At 38.8% G+C, this 20,693-nt stretch overlaps 1 protein-coding gene across 1 annotated transcript; it reads right to left on the bottom strand.

Moving 5' to 3' along the window:
* Positions 1-7,445: 7,445 nt before the first annotated feature.
* On the bottom strand, positions 7,446-9,158 carry LOC146468867 (uncharacterized). The gene is made up of 2 exons (XM_085124090.1): positions 8,970-9,158; positions 7,446-8,018 (listed from the first exon to the last, which is right to left on the bottom strand). The coding sequence occupies exons 1-2, from the start codon at positions 9,156-9,158 to the stop codon at positions 7,461-7,463; spliced, it is 747 nt and encodes a 248-aa protein (XP_084980216.1). The 3' UTR covers positions 7,446-7,460.
* Positions 9,159-20,693: the final 11,535 nt, after the last annotated feature.

A 20,693-nucleotide genomic window follows, 5' to 3' on the forward strand; every position in this document is an offset into this window, starting at 1 on the left:
TTTGGATCGGATTGACATTTGTTTAGCTGAGAAACTGGAATCAGTCATGGCGACAAAGCGCTTTCACCTCGCTACTTCTTCTTACAACGAATGGTAACCGAGCATAACAGTGTCCTTTTGATGGGAGGAAGGAGCAGATCTAATTCAGTGAAAGAAATTACTCCGTAAGTTAAGTTCGTTCTTTAGATCCACCGATTGCTATTTTTATAGATCTATTTTCGCGGATTTTCAAGTGATAGGAAGCTTCACAGCGCAGGTGAACAATTAATTGATACCTGACACTAAGTTTTATCGTTGTTAGTTTACTCTGGAATTAAACTTATATTCTCTCTTCATTACATGTGTAAAATTTAAACTCAGTCAATATTGCTCCTACAGAAATCTAAATAAGTACGTAAATTATGATTAAGAAAAGGAGAACACGAGGAAATCACTCTTGGTTGCTTGGCAAAGATTTACCTTTAAGTGTGTTTACCACTGAATGAAGGCCATGCAGTGCGAACGAAACTGTCCCGAAACAAAATGTTCAAAAATTAATTTCTCCACGAATTTTTGTCCGGTAGCTCAACAGACGTACATTGTAGCTCAACAAATGAGATATGATAAGAAAATGTTTATGCGACTAGCTATATATGCAAGACAGGAGAAATCGCGTATTAGCTGTTAAAATTTACGATACCTTTGATTAGTCCGCATGAAAATGTCTCAGTGAGTGTTTCTTTTGCTGCGGCCAGGTTTAAGTTTGCGATTTCCTCGACTTTGCTGAATTTTCTCTGAATCTCTCTTCGAGAATCTTCGCGTTGAACGGCCCACGAGACTGTGGCGACGTGGCTGATCGCTGATTGGCCAGAAAATAATCAAAAGCAGGAAATTCAAATGCTTCTGGAACTGGTTCGCTAAGTGAGTAATTGCCCAGGGGCTCTCCCGTTCTTACAGTAAACATTCGCCTACGAAAATCCCTTTCACCCGAATAACTGCCCCTGGTCTCCAATGATGGAGATATGTGTGCAAAAAGAATTTGTCAGAGGTCTTGCCAACGATAAACTGTGCCGCAGTTCGTTTTTTTTTTTTTTTCTTTTACTATTTTCTTAAACGAAGTAAAAATGGGACGAGATTAGAAAATAAAACTCTAAGGAAAATTACCAACATGGACCATAAAACTGAGCTCAGAAGCCCTATCTGTAGTAAGCAATATTATTAAGCTTAAGTCAAATAACGTGTCAACCGCGACAAGAAAAGCTACAAAAGAGCAAACCAGCAAAGTTTTGTCAACAAAATCAAATGAATACTCGACTCTTTAGAGAACAACCAACCCTTAATTACATTACTGAGTTTTTCGTTCGTTTTTATAATAACAACGTTTAGTGAGCGAAACGTTTCACCTCAAGAAAAAAAAAAATTCTACGTTTCGTCGCCTCGGATCGGAGTAAATTATTTTACTTCAAGATATCACGAGTGTTGTTGACCGTGAGATATAGGAAAATTTTGCCGCTCCCGGTTTACTCAGATTTCAGGATTTCAGGATAACAACCACTCAAGAACAGAGGAAAAAAATGAGAAAAGTACGTAACTATCTGCGCTTCCACAAGGTTCACTGAGCCGACTGAAACAGCAAAATATATTCTGTCTTTACGGCTGGCATTCGTCAGTTGCTGTCTTTAACATTGCACTTGGCTTATTCATAGCCTGCAATTCGTTTTCTTTCTCTCTCTCCCTTTCTCTTCTTTGCACGTTTGTTGACATGTTCAACGAGTACTTGAATTTATAGCTTTCTTGAAAATTTTCCGTTTTTTCTTCTAAAAAGAAGCTGGCCACGCAACTTCCTGCCGAAGCAGGGGGTTTACATGAGTATAGCATTCCACAATGGCTTACCTGGAGGAGTGGACGTACACAAGTACGGACGGAACGGACAGTGATGTCATAACCTAGCCAAACATTTTCCCATTCAAGGGTTACCAAAATCTCTTACCTGTGTAACTCCGCGCGCGGAGCTTCACTAAAGAAGGGAAATGCGTTAAGATATAAATATATTTCCCTGACCGTGAAATTATTTTCTTTTACATTATTTTTCACATTGTTGGACAATTTCGATTTTGAGTGCTGACACCGTACGCTTTCAAGCGTAGTCTGTAGAACGCACTTGGTGGTATACTTTCGCTTTCAGGCTCACGGAACAGCCACGAACATCGAAGATGACTTTTGGTTACCTGGTTACAGGGTTAAAAGTGGTTAGTGTTTTGGTACACACTGTGTAAGTCATTGCTAGTTATTAGTTATTAGCTTTAAGTGGTCAGTGACACGTTGTTATAATTAGCGCTAAAATAATTAGTGGCAGGTACAACCAAAGCATATATCTCGAGAATAAATGTAAACACAAGCACAAAAATGCTTGATCTTCATGAATCACGCGCGCCAGTTTATTATTATTATTATTATTATTATTATTATTATTATTATTATTATTATTATTATTATTATTATTATTACTATTACATTTTTTTATTTGTTTTTTTTTTTACCCAACCATCAAATCACCAGCACAAGCATGTCATATCCACTAGCAAATATTGTCTGATTGATGGTTAAAGTCTAAAGGCTGGTTTCCATATGATCGCGGATCGCAGATCGCAGATCGCAGATCGCAATAAGTTCTGCGATCGTCTGCGATCATATGGAAACCAGCCTATAGATAGAACATGGTTCTATCTTCTGCGATCGTCTGCGATCGTGATCGCAGGATCGCAGACGATCGCAGAAGTAGTTTCCATATGATCGCAGACGATCGCAGACCTTATTGCGATCTGCGATCTGCGATCCGCGATCATATGGAAACCAGCCTTAAGTATCGGATAAATATAATTTTAGTGAGATGCTTTTTTTCTGAACTTAACCTTAAGTTGAATGATGGATTAGAGAATTAACTCTGCAGTGTATGTTAAACAGCTAAAGTGAACCCATGAATTTCCCAATGAACGTTAGCCCTGGTAAGGAAATGGTAAGCCGCACAAGACAAAGAAAAAGTCTCCGATCTCGGCAGGAATCCACTTATGTCCAGGATCGACCTTGTTAGCAAGAATTTGCTAGCAAATTATTTTGGAATCAAAGTACGACCTCCAACAAGAAATTGTTCGTAGAGCACCAGGAGGAAAATATTAACCGATTTCTCCGATCCAACGAAGAACAATTTGTTAGTAAGGTTTTAGGAATTTGTACAAAAAACATAGGGAAGAAATTGAAAATATTGGCCAGTTTTCTCAAGTTGTAATCCATTTCCGTCCAGGCCAACCACAGCCAACAAACACTAGCTTATGTACACTCGTAGGGTAATTGTTAACAAACTGAGTCATTATTGTAACATTTCCATCGATAAAATTATGTTTTTTCGCTATTCAAGGGCAGGCGAAAAAACTGTGGCACTGCCCCTTTAAACCTTAGTTGTATGTTCCTTTCTCGCCTTTTATGCAAGGAAATGCTCTCGCATACAAGGAGCAAAGTATTTCAAGAGCGATGTATAAAATCTTTTGTTCTACGGTTATGACTGCACATGCCTCACCAGTGAAAATGAGGAAGTCGTGTAGTGTGCGCAGGTTTCACCAATAGATCAATTCCGACATATTAAAACAACAGAAATTACATTGAGGTTCCGGAATGAATAAATAGTTTACTTTTTTATTCCCTTAAGTCTCGTTGCCAAGATAGAATTAAAATATATCAAAATGGTCTCTTATTCTCTTTTCATGCAAAAGTGAACATTTTTTTAAGGCATCGCGCTTGTAAATATTAAATCGTGCTTGTGTACGTGTTTAAATCCCGTAGGGTGAATGGCCTTATGATTATTTCTGCACTTCTACCTGTCTCTTGTGCCGTTTGTGTAAACCAGGCTTTAATTTTGACAGAACAAGGTTACGTTTTGTCAGAGTCAAGAGTCAGAGGAGTCAGAGTATGACGCGACTTACCGTGGCCACCCAACAAACTTTTACAAGTTAGCCATAAAATACAAAACAACATGCTTTCGATAATTCGTAGTTGCGTCACTTGCCTGTTGGACTTTGAAAGGAGCGTGACCGTTAATCAAACTCGCGTATCATGATTGGCTAACTTGTAAAAAAAAAAGTTTGTTGGGTGGCCACGGTGAGGCGCGTCCCACTAGTAAGAGGCTGATGGTCTTAAAAAGGACACGAGAGTCTGCATGGGGGATGCTGGATTCGCAGCTATCAGTTGAAAGTTAGCTATTAGTATTCCTCTGCTATCAGTTAAAATTCCGGCTTTTTCTCAGCTATCAGTTAATTATCAGTTTTTGCGGGTTTTTATTGCATCAACTTTGTCCCTCTCGTTAGTCAAACAGTGCCAGCGAGTATCATCCAATATTTCCGAACAACTTTCGAGTAATTCCAATTTCTTTCGGGACTAAATTCCCACTAAAATCAGGCAAAGTTTAGACATCTCCGGGTACACAATTCTTTATGTTTCTCAACTATCAGTTAAAATAAAGGCAGCCATTCCTCAGTGGCCATTCAAAATTGTGACCAATTCTCAGTTACCAGTTAACCCAATGGAGATCTCATGTATGAGAAAATTACGCGGAACCTGGAAACACACTCCCACCGGAACATCCCAGGAGTACCCCAGTCCTGCCTCCTCCTCCTTCCCCAGGGCTGTATGAAACAAAACATTTCTATGAAATAATGAAAATTTCATTGGGCAGTGGAACAAGAAGCTTCAATATAAAAGAAACCACCAGGCTGGCATTCGTCTCTAGTTAAGTTACGTTGGAAATCTGATGGAAAATGTTTATGAACAAATTAAAACAAATATATATACAGTGCATAAAATGTAATTTAATATCTCGAGCCATGCTTTTGGCTAAATCGCAATACGTTTATGTGTTATTTTAATTATTTTTTCATGGAATTTGTCGATTACACTTCAGCAAGGCAAGCGCGACGAGAGGAGTCCAAGACTCCCAATCAAAGAGCAAAAATATAACAAAATAAAATATCATTTCTACTATCCTAAAAAGATAAAGTGCACCAAATAAGAAACATATACTACAGCTGTATCTCATGCTGATAAGCTTTTTCTTGGCTTCTTGCATGAGATTTTAAGCTCATTTAATTTACTGGACGCTCGAGTGAATAAAAATGGCCAATGATTGAAAGAGGTCTAGAAATGTGCATTCAGACCCATCTGTTACGATGATATGAGAGAGGTTTTATTACGTCAGATAATGGAACTTCTGGTATGTTTTAACTAATATGAAGTCGGTAAGGAATAGCCAGAGTACAAGGGATACACATACAAATGGTTGGCAACCTTACTGAACTGCCTGTACTAACTAATTCCCTTTTATATAGCACGGAGTTAAAACATTGAACTCTAAATAAGATTACCAGTTTAAAATGCACCAGCTAAGGTAAAACGAAAACAGTATTCTGCACCAAAATGGTTGTGTCAGCTTAACATAAACACATTAGCTACGATTGAAAAGGTCACATTAAGAGTGGTCATTTATATCATCATGGACCAACAGCAATTCCTCAAACGTAGTTAAAAACACTTTTACAAAAAGTTTGCTTGGCTACTGCGATAAACAACACTAGCTTTTACTGACGGTAGTTCCATAAGAACTAAATTCTGCTTTTTAAATTGGCGTCAATAATGATGTAGTTGACTTAGCTGGCTTCATTGATGTTGTCGGATTAGTTGGTTTAGTTGGTTCAGTTGCTTTAGTCGGTTCACTGGTTGGTTTCGTTGGCTTATTTGGTGTAGTCGGTTCAGTTTGTGTAGTCGTTTGAGTCGGTTTCGTTGGCTCATTATTTTTGGAGTTGTCAGTTCAGTTGGTGTAGTTAGGTTAGTTCGTGTAGCTGGTTCAGTTCGTGTATTTGGGTTGGTTCGTGTAGTCCAAAGGAGGAGAAACCACATAGCCCACAACGCATCGCTTCCAACTATATTATCAAAGTGTCGATGTCACATGATCTTCTCATTTCAAACGGGCTCGTTGGAGGAACAAGCGTGGCGTGCAATCGCCAATGTTTCGGAAATCAAATATTTTATATTCGTATTCGCCGATACCGAGTATATCTCCGTACTCACAGTGTTTAGTTTACCTTTTCTTAAGCTAAAATGTTTGTTTGGACGAGTGAGTTTCCCTGGATCTCTTTCGGAGCGGCGAATGGTTGTGTTGTTTACCACAGTTGAGCACGCGTTTGCTTGTTACAGCTTGATAAAGTGAAAATCTGGCTAAAATCTAGTTTGGAATACCAGGTAAGAATCATTGAAAGTCACAAAAAGTAATCTATTTCATAACACTCTATTCATGCTCAGTTGAAATAAGATATGGGAAATAATATTGCTCAGCGGCCTAAGCCAAGCTGGAACAGCTTGGCTTAGGGCAGCAGTGTTTTTGACACACGCGAATTTGGTCAGGGTGGGTGGGTGGGCCGTTCCTTCCTTCACTGCTCCGCTGGCTGACACTAAGCACGAAAAGAGTGTTATTCTGCTTCGACTCAGTATTTATATCCTTGGAACACCCTTGTGCACATGCCTGCGTGCATTGAATCGCAAGGGATATGTTAATTTAGTGTATTTCAGTTTCGCATATCATTAGGAGTTTTATGAATAGTAATCTATTTCATAACACTCTATTCATGCTCAGTTGAAATAAGATATGGGAAATAATATTGCTCAGCGCCACTCACGCCATACTGTTCATCTTTAATTTCATGACAAGCTCTTTTCTTTACTTCTTACTTACAACAAACATCAATCTTATCCATAAATACCCCCAAACCTTCCCAAACCTTACAATTCCCAAACCTGCCCAAAACTAAAAGAAAAGACAGTATGTTGGTAGATCCCAAAAACGTATAGTACATAGCTAGACATCAGTTTGAGCCGCCATTTTAGGGCATCGTTCCGCGACTTTCTCCCAAAACGAGTAGTGAGCGTGAAGCTCTCCAGCTCGAAAATTACTGGGGTCTCCGAAGGACAACTCATTTACATCCCCTAAAATCTCGCCTTGCTCCACACGCGTGACCTTTTGCATTAGTTCACGTGCTGTCATCTCGCTGCTGACCGCTATGGAGTTCCCCATGGAGTCTACCCATTGAATTGCATTCACCCCAGACTGTCCAGGAGTGATAGCGTTATCAAAGTTCTTGTCATATTTCCAAGCCCATCAAATGATTTCCTAGGGAAAAACATCAAGAACAAAAGGTATAATTCCCACGGGTGAAACCCCCAAAGTAGTCAGCAGAGAGATGACAACTCTGACCTAGTAATCCTGAGAGGGTAACTGGAGACCCTGTTTTCAAAGCTATCAAAACTCTGAGACTATCGCGTTTATTACTAATGAAGAGAAAAACACTCACATAAGACATGACTGAATTCAAGATACGTTTATTACCCAAACAGAAAACCTAAAGCAACTTAACATATGTTGTCTGCGAAAAGTTCACACTTTATTTTGCGGCTGACGCTGGAGAGTTGCCATTCTTCCGCAGCCCCATGTTCCCAGAAAGATCCCTTTTTCTTGCCTCGCAGAATCGTTTAATATGGCCAAGTTTACCACAGTAGAAACACGACATAGGCCTTCCCGGATTGCTCGGGAAATCTCTGACATTTCTCTCCCGGCCTTCCCAGTAATAGGGAGACACAGCTGCGGTCCCTGCCTGGTCCCTCGAACGATAGTGTTTCTCTACCTTCGCCACACAATCGAAGATCTTTTCATGATCTTTATCGCTCAAAAGGCGCAGAACGAGACTTCTAAATTGATCCCGAGGCACATGGAGCTTTCCACGGACTGTTTGGTAAACCAAACGATAGAAATTCTGGCGGTCATGCTTGGTATCTTGAGCCGTAAGTTGAAGCGATTCTAGCATCTCCAAGGCTTCGTATTTATTGAAATCTGGTAGGGAACGAGATGCGTAGGCCATAATCTTCATTAAGGAGTTCTCCACAGATGATCTAGTCATTGTCTCAACCGTCTGGTTAAACTTCAGGACTTCAGCCTGGAACCTCTAAAAAGGAGAAAAAAATTCCCAAGCAACAAACACGCCATGACTAGTAAAACTGATAACTATACTCCCTGACGGAGCATACCTACTGAGTCTTTGCACTTGTAACACTACATGGCGTATCTATATCTTCAACAAATATACCCCGCGGGTTCTCGGTTCGTGCCTAGACACAGCGTATGAATCCTGATGAGAAACTCACCCCCGGGACAACACCCGGCGTATAAACCCTGGTGAGAAACCTCACCCCCGGGATTACAGCCGGCGTATAAATCCTGGTGAGAAAACTTACCCTTTGGACTACACCCTGCGTATAAATCCTGGTGACAAAACCCATCCCCAGGACTACACCCGGCGTATAAATCCTGGTGAGAAAACTCACCGCCAGGACTACACCCGGCCTATAAATCCTGGTGAGAGAAAACTCACCCCCGGGACTACACCGGGCGTATAAATCCTGGTGAGAAAACTCACCCTCGGGACTACACCCGGCATATAAATCCTGGTGACAAAACCCATCCCCGGGACTACACCCGGCGTATAAATCCTGGTGAGAAAACTCACCTCCAGGACTACACCCGGCGTATAAATCCTGGTGAGAGAAAACTCACCCCCGGGACTACACCCAGCGTATAAATCCTGGTGACAAAACCCATCCCCAGGACTACACCCGGCGTATAAATCCTGGTGAGAAAACTCACCTCCAGGACTACACCCGGCGTATAAATCCTGGTGAGAGAAAACTCACCCCCGGGACCACACCCGGCGTATAAATCCTGGTGAGAAAACTCACCCCCGGGACTACACCCGGCGTATAAATCCTGGAGAGAAAACTCACCCCCGCGACCGCACGTGGTAAAAAATACGAAATCTCGAGTTCGTTTTGACCGTCGGCAGCAACATTTTGGGTAGCATTTTGACCCGCCGCTTGTGCAGCCTGTGGCACTGGTACACCTTGTGCGGCTGGTAGAACTTGAGCACTTGTGCAACTTGCACGGCTTGTGGAACTTGAGCAGCTTGTGCCACGTGCGCGGCTTGTGGAACTTGAGCAGCTTGTGCGACTTGGGGAACTTGTGGGCCTTGTGCTGGAGGGTTTACTAGCGGTTGAGGAAATTGTACTCCCGGCGCTGGAGCTTCAGCCATAATTCTAGAAAATTCGCGTGGGTCGAAAACTGAAGAGATGTCGTTCACTGCTCCGCTGGCTGAGACTAAGCACGAAAAGAGTGTTATTCTGCTTCAACTCAGTATTTATACCCTTGGAACACCCTTGTGCACATGCCTGCGTGCATTGAATCGCAAGGGATATGTTAATTTATTGTATTTCAGTTTCGCATATCATTAGGAGTGTTATGAATAGTGTACTGTTTGCTTACAAAATCTAATAAATAGTTAACGTGTTGTTTTAACGATTATTGTTGTTACGATTTGGCGAGTTGGTGGTTGGCGAGACTCCCTGGTGGCGAGGTGACCGGATACCATTCATCTAGATGAGGTCGAAGACGATCGACGAAGAAATTACACTCTTTTCTTTTTATATAAGAATATTTTTTTTTCCGGCCCAAGCTGAATATTCTTATTTTTCTGCCGATGTTAGGCTGAATATATTCTTGTGAATATTCTCAGATTATACCGTATGACATTTCCGTTTTAGAATGTATTGGGGTATCGAATGTACAAGTGTACTGTATGTGTTTAATACATATAGCGTTTATCAAACTGTCATTAGCATCGAAAATTTCGCTAGTTAGGTTTATATCGTTTTATTGGTTAGTTTTTCCGCTTAGAGAAAAGAAGAATTTTAAAGTTTAGTTTAAAACATATAATTGTGAACATTGTATTTGCAAATTTTCAACACAAGAAATATATTCTTTTCAAAATCTCAGCCTCGAGTTTATTCTTAAAATTTCGCAAATTTCAGCCTCGATATTCTTATGAAATAAATTCTTACATAAAGAAAGAGTGTGCTCAAGCATTTGGGATTTCGACGTTGATGATGTAATTAGAAAGGAGAATGGATTAAAAACGAGGACTCTTAAGGGCGATTTTCACAGTACGACTTTGTCGCATGCGACAAGCTTTATGACAGGCCTACAAAGCGAATTGTTTTCATGTAAATCAAACCTACAACTCGCTTATGACTGTCATGTACGAAGTTACAGGCAATGTTGAATAACGAGAGTTATGTGCGATTTTTTGCACGACGAAAGCAGCGCGTGCTCTAGAAATCGCATGCGACAGTCGTAAGCAAAAGTTGCACTGTCTAAATCAGCCTTTACTAATATAAATACGAAAGCCATTCGAATAACTGCAAATAATGTCAACACTATGTTGGACAGCTCTGGGTCCTCTGGGACCCACAAATTTATAGCTGGCTGTCTGAGAGAGTTTGCCACATTCCAGAGAACTTAGTTACAAACTTTATCAAAAAAAAAAAAAAAAAAAAGCTGGGTACCACCATTTTCTGTATTAGAGAGGTGTCCACCTTTAGAGTTCCGTCACTGTAATATTTATTTTCATAACACAGTAATGTGGAATGTTTATCAGTTTGCCTCATGTTGTCTTTTCAGTTTTGTCCATATAACAAAAATGACAAAATCTGTAGTTTGTGATATTCACTCAGGTAAAACTATTCCCCCATTTGCTTTGTGTTTGGTTAGAAAAAAATGCTCTCATGCTTAACATCATCATCATTGTCATTTTGAATTCTTACTGTTTGCTTGCATTGTTTGCATTTGGTAGAGATCCCATTTTGGTCTTACAGGCAGTCATTTGAATTTTCAAATGTGAATCAACATTCAGGTTCATGTAATTTTTTCTGATATATATATATTTTTTTATTCCATGATTTTAATTTATCATGTGTAATGGGACATGAGGTGTAGACAACTAATATATGTACACCAACCTCATGACAGTGGCCATATTTCCATTTTTCATTGCTTTTGGATTAAAACCAAAACAAAGTGTACAAAGCCTGCCTGAATCAGGTTACATCTTACCTGGGAAGGGTAACTGCATTATGAAACAAAGTGAAAATGTGTTACATCATGTATGCAGTGATAATTTCCTTGTTTGGTATTTATGTTACCTCTTAATCCCCACATCATCAAAAATTGTTTTCATTCCAGTAACTTATTCATGTTTCTTACATAAGCAAGCTCCCACCAATAGTGCAACTCCATTGTTGGGTATAAACCTTGCACAACCAAGTCTTATTAATATTAATTTATTAGTCACTTCAGTGCAAATAGTGGTATCAAGTGTAAGAACTTGGATTTCCACATCCAACCTAGATCACAAGTACATACCAGATGTATGTGTTGTGATTTTATTTATCCTTTATTAATTAATTTCTTAGTTGAATTTTCCTGGATACTATACGAACGGGTGGGTGTCCCCAGTTAGTGCTCTGATCTAAATACAGTGACACTTAAAGAAAGTGATCTAGCCATTTTATTTTTATTTACAAAAAAGATCAATTGAAATCCTGACGGAAACAACTTCTGATGATGTTCTATCCAATTTTGGAAACGAAAATCCGATCCAGTCCATCTAAGACAAATTAAATAAGCTCATCAACAGTTTTCGTACACTTAAGTGTTAATCTATGACAAAATTGGCCTGCCATTATGTTTAGGTTTCTGTTGATAAAAAAACGTTTTGGGGTTTTTTGAAATGGCACGAAATTCCCTTGTGCAACGTGCATCTAACCTTGATCTCTTTCCATGTTAAACTACTTGGCCATACAATTAAACCATGAAGGGCAAATAATCAGGGTTTTTTTTTTTTTTTTTCTTTTTTTTTGATTTTCAATCCATCAATTGTAAAGCTTCGGATAAACGTTTCAACTTTGTGTTGCTCCAAAATGTTGAAATGTTTGGAACCCCACGTTAAAGATAATACGACTGTATTTGTTCATCTTGTCAGGTAGTGTTTTCGAAGAAAACAATTTAATCATTGCCGTGACGTCTTGCGTCAAATTGCCTGTTTTGTTGATCTGCTAAATAAATTGCGTATGGTGCAGGAAATTGTCAACAACAGTCCAACAAAGTTTATTACCTGTATGGTTAACTTGGGAGGGATGAGTGAATTCTCCTGAGGTGGAAAGCTCAGCTTGTACTGGATCGTAAATTTGAGACTAAAATCCACTCCAAGTCGTAAGAAATACACAGGGACAGAAACAGACTAACAAGAGAATTAGGGAAACAATCAACAGTAAGTTTTGGTTAAATTGATTACCCACTCGATCTCCAAAATGCACCTTCCCAGATTATTTGTACAATTTGCAATTAAGGAAACTCAGTACAGTGATCGTCCATGAGACAGGTGTGTAAACCCAAGCACTAGCTAATGACATATTCTACTACTTAAAACGTTTCAGTAAAGAATGACATTTTTCTCTTATTTGTTGTAAACACTTGACAATTTTCTTGAGACTGAAACTTTCCGTTACTAAATCAGAATATCTGCGTCTTCTTACTGAGTATACCATTCATTGAGTCTTACACCTTGTTGATATTTTATAGCACACACTCAGCTCACACAGAAACTAAGGTTTTCGTCTAAGGTTTTTAACTGTCTGTTGGAGTGCAGCGCTCTATTTGAGCTTAAGTATCGAAAATTGTTTGCATTGCCTTGTCATGTCCGGTTAGCTCACAGAAAAAAAAAGAGATCCAGGGGGAAAAATTATGGGTGAGAAATGAAATTTGGCTTTCTCGACCCGATAAACTTTTAAACGAAAGCGACTTACCAGTTTCGTTTTCCACTTTTGTGTCCTGTGCGGGTTCCTTTTCCTTTCTACAATTCTTTCATTTCATTACTTCTTAGAAAATAAGGTCAGGCTTTTACCTCCAATAGAAATCTTGACCTTCACTTCTATTACCAAACCCTTCTTGTTTTTCACTGACAGGTTTGCAGTTCCCTTTACTTTGATTCCCAGAACTTTGGTCTGAAACAGTTTAATTAGGAATTTGATACTGAGATAAGTAGGTCCGGCTTTCTTCCAAACTTGAACGACTACGTTATTTTGATTTGCCCGCCGAAAACGCTTCGGGGGAGTGACGGATGGAATGGTCATGTTGTACCGTTGATCGGACAGAGTAAAATTTGAGGGCGTTGAAGTCGGATATGAAACGTTAGGAAACGTGTCTGGTAGGTTTCCATCGACAAAAAACACAGCTGCCGTTTTTGGAACGATTAACTTCACAAAGAGGTGGAAGTTAGTCGCTTCGGATTCAGCGTATCAGAGACCATTCTGTTGCTCTTGTTAATGGAAGCAAAACCAGAATATTCCAGATTCAGATCGACATCTGATGACACGTCAACAAAATCTGAGCGATCAAAATGATTCTTGATGAAAACTGACTCATTATCCGATGTTCTTGCTTCGCGGTGCATTTTCACCAAATTAGGGAGCAAAGGAGAATCTTCAGGATCGAGTGGTTTTGAGAAAACCACTTTTTCTCCGTCTACATCTTCCTAGAGATCGCGTCTCACAGTGGGAAGTAATTGCTCGAGGGTGCTAAATACGAGTCGAATGTGCTCTTCTCCGGTGGAATGATTGCCAAAGATTTTGAATTGCTCGCCACCTCCCTTACTTGGAATTCTAGAAAACAAATATTCTAAAGAAAGCTACGAAACGTTATGGACGTTCTGTTATCTTGGACAATGAAAATAACAATCTTGTATCATTGTATCACAGCACGTAGGATGGAATGGAAATTCAGGTAATTTTGGTAGCTACAGCTTTATATAGATTTTTAAACATTTCAAGACAACGACAACGTTTGAGTTTAGAAGACACGTTTCAGATACTCCAGTATCCATTGTCAGTTAAAGGATGTTTACAAATTTGTGACTATAAATAAAGCAGATAACAAGGAAGTGCTCATGTTAAAAATTGGGTGTAAAAAAGCTAGAACAAGCTCTTCCTTAAATCAGCAAAGGGCTGAAACCCATGATGAAGTAAAGATGTCGTCTAAGGAAACAGCACAACTTAATGAAGAGATCGATCTGTAGATGTCCGACGCGCTAACCACTAACAAGGTATATAAATTACTGTAGTGTTAACGCTGTGTTACATGAATTGCAGTGCATTGTATTCCACTGTACTGTATTGCATTGGATTGCAATGGCCTGTCTGGTCTTGTCTGGTCTTGTCTTGTCTTGTCTTGCATTGCATTTGTATCAGTTGTATGGTTTGGTATGGCATAGTGTGGTATTGTATTGTACTGTAACATTTTTCTTGTATTGTATTGTATCAAGGTCAATATTAACATTCAAAATAAAAATAGTGACCTTGAATTAATTCGGAGTCGAACCAAGAAGTAAGCCGCCATTATCTTTACGCCTCTTATATCCACATTTCCACTCAAATGAGAAAAGTTGAAATTCATTAGAAACCAGTACTCTTCCGACGTGTTGTTTAGAACCCGTATGCTTCTATTGCACGAATTGTTCCCGAAACGAATAATTAATAATACAAAAAAAAGCATGAGTTCAAACCTCCTGGGAAGGTAACCCGCTGTTTATGTTGCTATCAATGAAAGAGCTGGAGGTTTACAACCTAGTCATACAAGTATTTTGAATTTCATAACGTTACTTTTATCAATATCACGGCTTGCCTAATTTGCATTTGCATTTGGGAAAATTAAAAAACCGCAAAAAGTTCCGAAAACTTGGACAAAGTTATTGATGTATTGCGAGTACACGACATTCCAAAACTACCGAAAGTTGCGCACATGCTGTTGGCCGGACACTCAATGTCTTCTGGAAATTCCATTGACCCCCCATAGACTGTAGTGCTCGCGAAGTTTCTGGAACACACCCCGAGACGTCCTGAGACAATCGGAAAAGAAAGCTCAATATTTACAACATTCACTTAAGATAATGCCAAAATTTCGAAACTAGTCCAGACCCATGGGAAGATTATATAATGCCATTAGTTGAAACGTCCCTGGAAACGGCGAAAAATTATCGAAAATATCAGATAAGTCGGTATCCAAAAATTGACTCAATACTTCCAATACCTGATGATCAATGTCGGTAGGGCTTCATCTTCATGTTTTGTATTCCTAAGTGACGTACAAGGGCACTCCCGTCAAACCTTTCCGCTTCTTTCGCGCTTATAAGAATTTTAGTTGCGTGACAAACCTCCCATGTTGCTCTTATGGCGTTCAGTGTTCATGATTAAAATCGGTAAAAACGGGGCTTAAAACTGATCTAAAAAACTTAAAAAGTTTCCCAAACTTTCGAACCGTATCTCTGGTTCTTCTTCGGAGGACAATGAACCTGAAATTCAAAATAACTGCTTCATATTTCGGCTCCCAAGAGATCTTAACAGCGGCACATATGCCCTTAGGAACTCCATTCTTTTGTTGACAGAGTTCTTTCCAATGTTTGAGTGTAAAGACTCCAGAAAAATTCTGCGCTTGTAAGTTTCATCCATTTATTTGTTTATACACAGTACAAAATGCAGTGTTAACTACACAATTAATTTATTTTGATTGTTGTGCTGCATATGCGCTCTAAATTGCTGGTAATTACTCTCGTGCTTAGGCAAGCTTGCGTTTGATTTACCAGGAAAAAAACAAACCTAAAGCTAAAGCGTGCTATTGACATTCGGCGACGAAAAGAGACAATAATCATATTTATTAGGTTAGAAGCACAAGAGCAATTTTTTCTTGGAAAGCCTGTGATTTACCATTTTAATATTCTCGTGTTGGACAAAATCTGTCAGTTTTTTCTTTGAGAAGAATTCACGGGAAAAAACAGGGGTTCCAGTTCCGGCTTGAACAAGTTCACCCTTAACACACCCGGTAGGCAAGTCAAAGTTGCAAAAACTTCCAAAGGAAATTTTCTCGTTTCAAACCAGGCTCACTTCAAATATTCAGAGATAAAAAAAAAACGATTGTTGGATAAACAAACATACCCGTCTGTATCTCGCCCACTTGTGCTTCTATGTCCTGATCCACTCTGTATGTCAGCGTTTCTCCCGGGTCTAAACTGACTTCAACCAGACGAGGTAAATTCGTTTTCCGCAGTGTAAAAACACAGACAAAGAAACCACTGCTCCAAGCAGCAGAAATGTGGTTGAAACACCAATAACAATAATCTTAGCCTTACGGGAAAACTTCGCTTTTGCGTCGCTGGACTCCACCTTCGGTTCGAGTTCCTTTTTGTCAGACATAGTGCAACTCTGAAATGCTCTATACCATCATCTGACAAAAGCGGAATGAAAGTGAAGAAGCTCAATTCTGAAAGTTGCTTTTATACTTAACTTTTTCAATTTGATTTAGCGGCGGCTGAAAAAATCAGTTCCCGCGGGAATATCCCTTGAGGTTTGTAGCGTAACAAGTAGTTTGTTTTTAAATTAAACTATTTTAAGTAGCTCCGCAACATTCCTGCACATCCATTTATCCACCTGTAGTAATTTTTCCCCAATATTTAATAATCACTATCGTCAACACTTTTCTTTATAAAGTCGAATTAAATTGCAGCTCAAACGGTGTTAAAAAAGTATAACAAAAATTGGTTCGGAATCGCGCCAGCGGAAATGGCCCACAAAAAGGTTCGAAGAAACGTACAGGTTTTTCTTTAAAAATAGTAAATCAGTTAGGAAAGACAAGATCAGTTGTCTGATCTACAGCTATAAATTCAGTTTAAAGCTAACTTTCTATACCTTTAATGGAATAAATTTAATGTCCTCTTATTTTCAATTCCATTTTCAAAGTTCTTGTTTGCGGAACCTGTAGTCTGTTTAACACTCGGTAATCAGTGAGTCTTTGAACAAACGAGGTATTCATTGGCGCGTTCCAATACAAGCCTCTTTCCCATAAAGCTGGCTTCTATTTGTGTGCATTCTTATCCTGTGTTTAACCGTAGAGAACAACAAGACAGTAGAAGTGAGCCAAATATTACATGCTTGAGGTCAAATGCATTATTGACCTTTTAATAGTTTTTTATTAGGGCCGTTTTTAGACGAAAGCTATAAAACAAATTACAAATTATCCCATAATTCTTGAACCGCCATTTTTCGGGGCAAGAAATGAGCCCATACAAAATAACGCCAGTTCTGCAGGTTAAGAAGGTCTTACCTTCTTCAGATCTCTATACTCAAACTAGAGTACGCTTTACAGCACTAAAAATGTTAGCAACAGTTCCCGTAACATGAAAATCTATAAATCTAAAGTAACTTAAAAGTAAAGTAATTTATTCAACGTCAATAACACGAGGAATGCGTGCACAATCAACCAAGTCTCTCTATGACAAAGTGCTTGACAATAAATTGGAATTTGGAAACGGGTTTTTGAGGAGAGGTGAAAACGGAAGTACCCACAGAAAAACCTCACGAAGCAAGGCCGAGAACCAAAAACTAAAGCCACATTTGACGCCGTCTCGGAGTCCGGGAATCGACCCCGGGCCACATTGGTGGGAGGTGATTGCTCTTACCACTGGGCCATCCCTACTCCGATTTACTCTACTTTATTGGAGAGGAAACAATGTCAAGAACTAACGAAAGTCAGCTAATTAAGCTTTTAGGAAGTCAATTATGTTTTACAAACAAAACTAATTTAGCAGTGGTAAAAGTGGCCAGCTGCTATATTGTATCATTAGGACACCAAACGGATGTATACGTCTGAGTCAGACTTACGTTTGACACGTTTGACGTCATCCGCATAAGTATTCTTAAGTATTCTTATAATTGCACTTCATTGACGAATATTTTAAGCTGTGGCCTTTGGCTGCATCTAAAGAGAGCACGCATGCGGCCATGGAACAGTGAAAGCTCTTGTGATTTTAATATTTTGTGTTTCCTTTCCGCACAAAGAAATTTAGCCTTCTAGCGGATATCTTCAAATTTCGAATAAATAAATATTTTAAATGGAAAAGATCTGAGGTACGTTTCTTAAAACTCCAAAAACCTTCAGGGCTCAGAAAAATATTTCATATCTACCTTAATTCATCTAAGACACTCGGTTTCTACAATTGAATAATTTTGAAAGCTTAAACGTTCAAACAATGTAGAGGATGAAAAAACTGAATGGACCAGTTTGTATGAAAAACGACCATCATTTGATAGAAAACTGACGATTTGAACCGAACGTGAAAGTGATTATTCTTAGCCCAAAAAAAACTTTTCAGGAGTTTAGTAAAGTAAATCCCGGGATTTGTAGATAGTTCTTGTGCAAAACACAAATTACATACTGGTTTAAGCGTTACACTGTTTGAGAACTCGGGATTGGTTTTGACGGTGCATTTAGGACTCCCTCGTTCCAAGTTTTTCCACCGCCACCAGGTGTTACTGGTTGTGTACGTTTGAACGTTGTTATTGGCGTTTGTAACGTTTACTCAGTAAGCTATTTTTCAGTGCGGCAGTGTGATGCGCTGTCAATTGTGGCCTAAATTATAGGTTGCGACGTTAAGCTGGGAACGCGGAAAAGCCATTTTTTCAACCTTAAAGGTAAAGTTTAGTATTTAAAGGTTATGGGTTATTGGTTAGTAGTAGTTAATTTTTAGCGGTAGAAGTTATTGCCTGTCATTAGTGGTTACTGATAAGTGGCTTGTGGCTTACTTGCAGTGAGTAGTTCCTGTTTAGAGGATAACCCCTTAAATGTTCAAAGCAGTCTTCACGAAGTGTCGTAGACCTCTGAAAATACAATGAAGGCTTTGTTAAGGTAGAATTAAAGTTAAACTTAAAATATTTTCTTAAACAGATCTCCATGGGTAGTCATAAACTATTCAAATTTTAATACATTTCATCCCATTTCATTTATTTGTTTCTCCACTCCTTTATTTTAATACTAAATTCTTAAGGTTCTGAGATTCTGCTCAGAAAAAAAAAACAATCCTGGTTATGAGAAAATTATGGAGCCACCCACTTAAAGTTAAATAATTGAAATTCAATGTTGACTTAAAGACGACGTTTGTATACAGAGTCTGTATACAAACGTGTCAAGTGTCGTTTGAGCCTCAAACGCTTTCTTCTTCTGTTTCCAGCGGGTTCCCTTCGTTGGCAAAAATTGAATTTTTTGTAGTAAAAAAAAAAAAAAATAAAAATAACTTACAACTTTGGTAGCTTCTCACAACACTAAAAAAATACTTAAAGGTCAAATACTACGATTCGTGGATACTTATATAAGCACAAGTCTCCTTTATATTTAAAGTAAAATTGATATTTTTCACATAATTGTTTCAAGTAGTAAAAATAGCACTTGAAATTTTTCCCAAGCAAGTTTTAAAGCTTGTAAAAAAAAAAGGAAAAATGGGTGCAAACAAATCGATATCAACCAATTAAATGACACATTCTACAGCAATGGTATTGTGGCTATGAAAAGACAAAAACTCCTTACCATAAAATAAAATCGTGCGGCCAGCCAGGTTTCAAGACCCTGGTGCTGCTTCTAAATACTAGCATTTCTAAAATATGCAAAATAGAAGCCTCAACCCTTGCATGAACCTCGCAAGGAAGTATGACATGAAAAACGCTCTCCAAGATAAAGAAAAACACTGACATAGTCTCAAAATACAGTACTCTGCAATTTTATGTTGGTACTCAGGTAAATAGCTTTATGACTCCTTTCTGAGACTATGAGTAATATTCGATTACATGCAATCTGATTGCCAAAACCAAGCTTGCTTTAAAGAAAAAACCTTAGAAGCAAAATACAAGCTCGCCTCGCTTTGATATGAAAAAAATTGGCCATTGGTTATCGCCGGTTTTTATTCAAAAGTACAAATCTTTAGATAATAACTGACAAAAGATGAGGGAACGATGAGGAATTTAAAGCTCTACCGGAGATGATGGCTTCGCTTTGAGATGAAAAAATATGATTTTATTCGGTTCCAAGGTAGATTTGAGCCCAAGCCCTCTTCCCCGGAGGGCATGTAGCATAATACTGCGCCACATGCTTCTCTTCCTTCACAGTGAGTATTTTTTTAATGATTGTTTCTGGTGCCTGCTTATCTGGTACCCGTGGCGCAATGATTTGAGCACGGAACACTCATAGCCGTTTCTCCATCGTATTTTCTCCTTTCATTAAGCGCAAAATCCCCGTTTCAAAACCAAATTTTCGGTAAAAGAGCAAAGGGTTTTGTAGCTCCAAACCACCCAAAGTAGTGTATTTTTTTAGCCGTAAATCCCAGTTCGCTTCTGGTTAAGACGCAAAGAAAGTCAGGCGTCTTTTTACTGACAAATGATAATAATGGTTACACCTGCATCTTGCCACACGGGGAGCGCGCGCACTTCTTGAAACTCTTGCCAAATTTCAGACCAAAATATCTGAATTTTTCATACCCTAATTTAGACACGATTTTTTTTTTATTGCATACAACCCAAAGTTCTTAAAAAATTATCATGCTAACCCGCTACAATTATACAAGAAGTTAAATTGGTTCAAAGATCGATATAAATATGTCAGACATGTAGGTAGGTAGGATTTCGTTAGGCATTCCAACTCCATTTTACTCGTGACTGAAACTATAACAAATTACCGACCACTGAAAGCTTCTGTATTGTTGAAAATGTAGTTCGTAGGTGGCTCTCAGTAAGTCCTTGTTTGTCATTTTCAAAGAAGGGACCGGACTTATAATAAATTTACTACATATTGCGTGCAAAGTTTGACATGATGGAGTAATTTGAAGTGTTTAACAACAAGTCACAGCAAAAAAAGTAACAAC

Source organism: Pavona decussata, unplaced genomic scaffold (genome assembly GCF_977016875.1).
Source record: "Pavona decussata unplaced genomic scaffold, jaPavDecu1.1 SCAFFOLD_128, whole genome shotgun sequence".
Classification (NCBI taxonomy): domain Eukaryota; kingdom Metazoa; phylum Cnidaria; class Anthozoa; order Scleractinia; family Agariciidae; genus Pavona; species Pavona decussata.

Excerpts from the sequence above, each read along its gene's own strand:
- LOC146468867 (XM_085124090.1), bottom strand. The coding sequence starts at position 9,158 with ATGGCTGAAGCTCCAGCGCCGGGAGTACAATTTCCTCAACCGCTAGTA. Across the intron at positions 8,019-8,969 it reads AGTTCTACCAGCCGCACAAG|AGGTTCCAGGCTGAAGTCCT; the intron begins GTGTACCAGTGC and ends TCTCCTTTTTAG.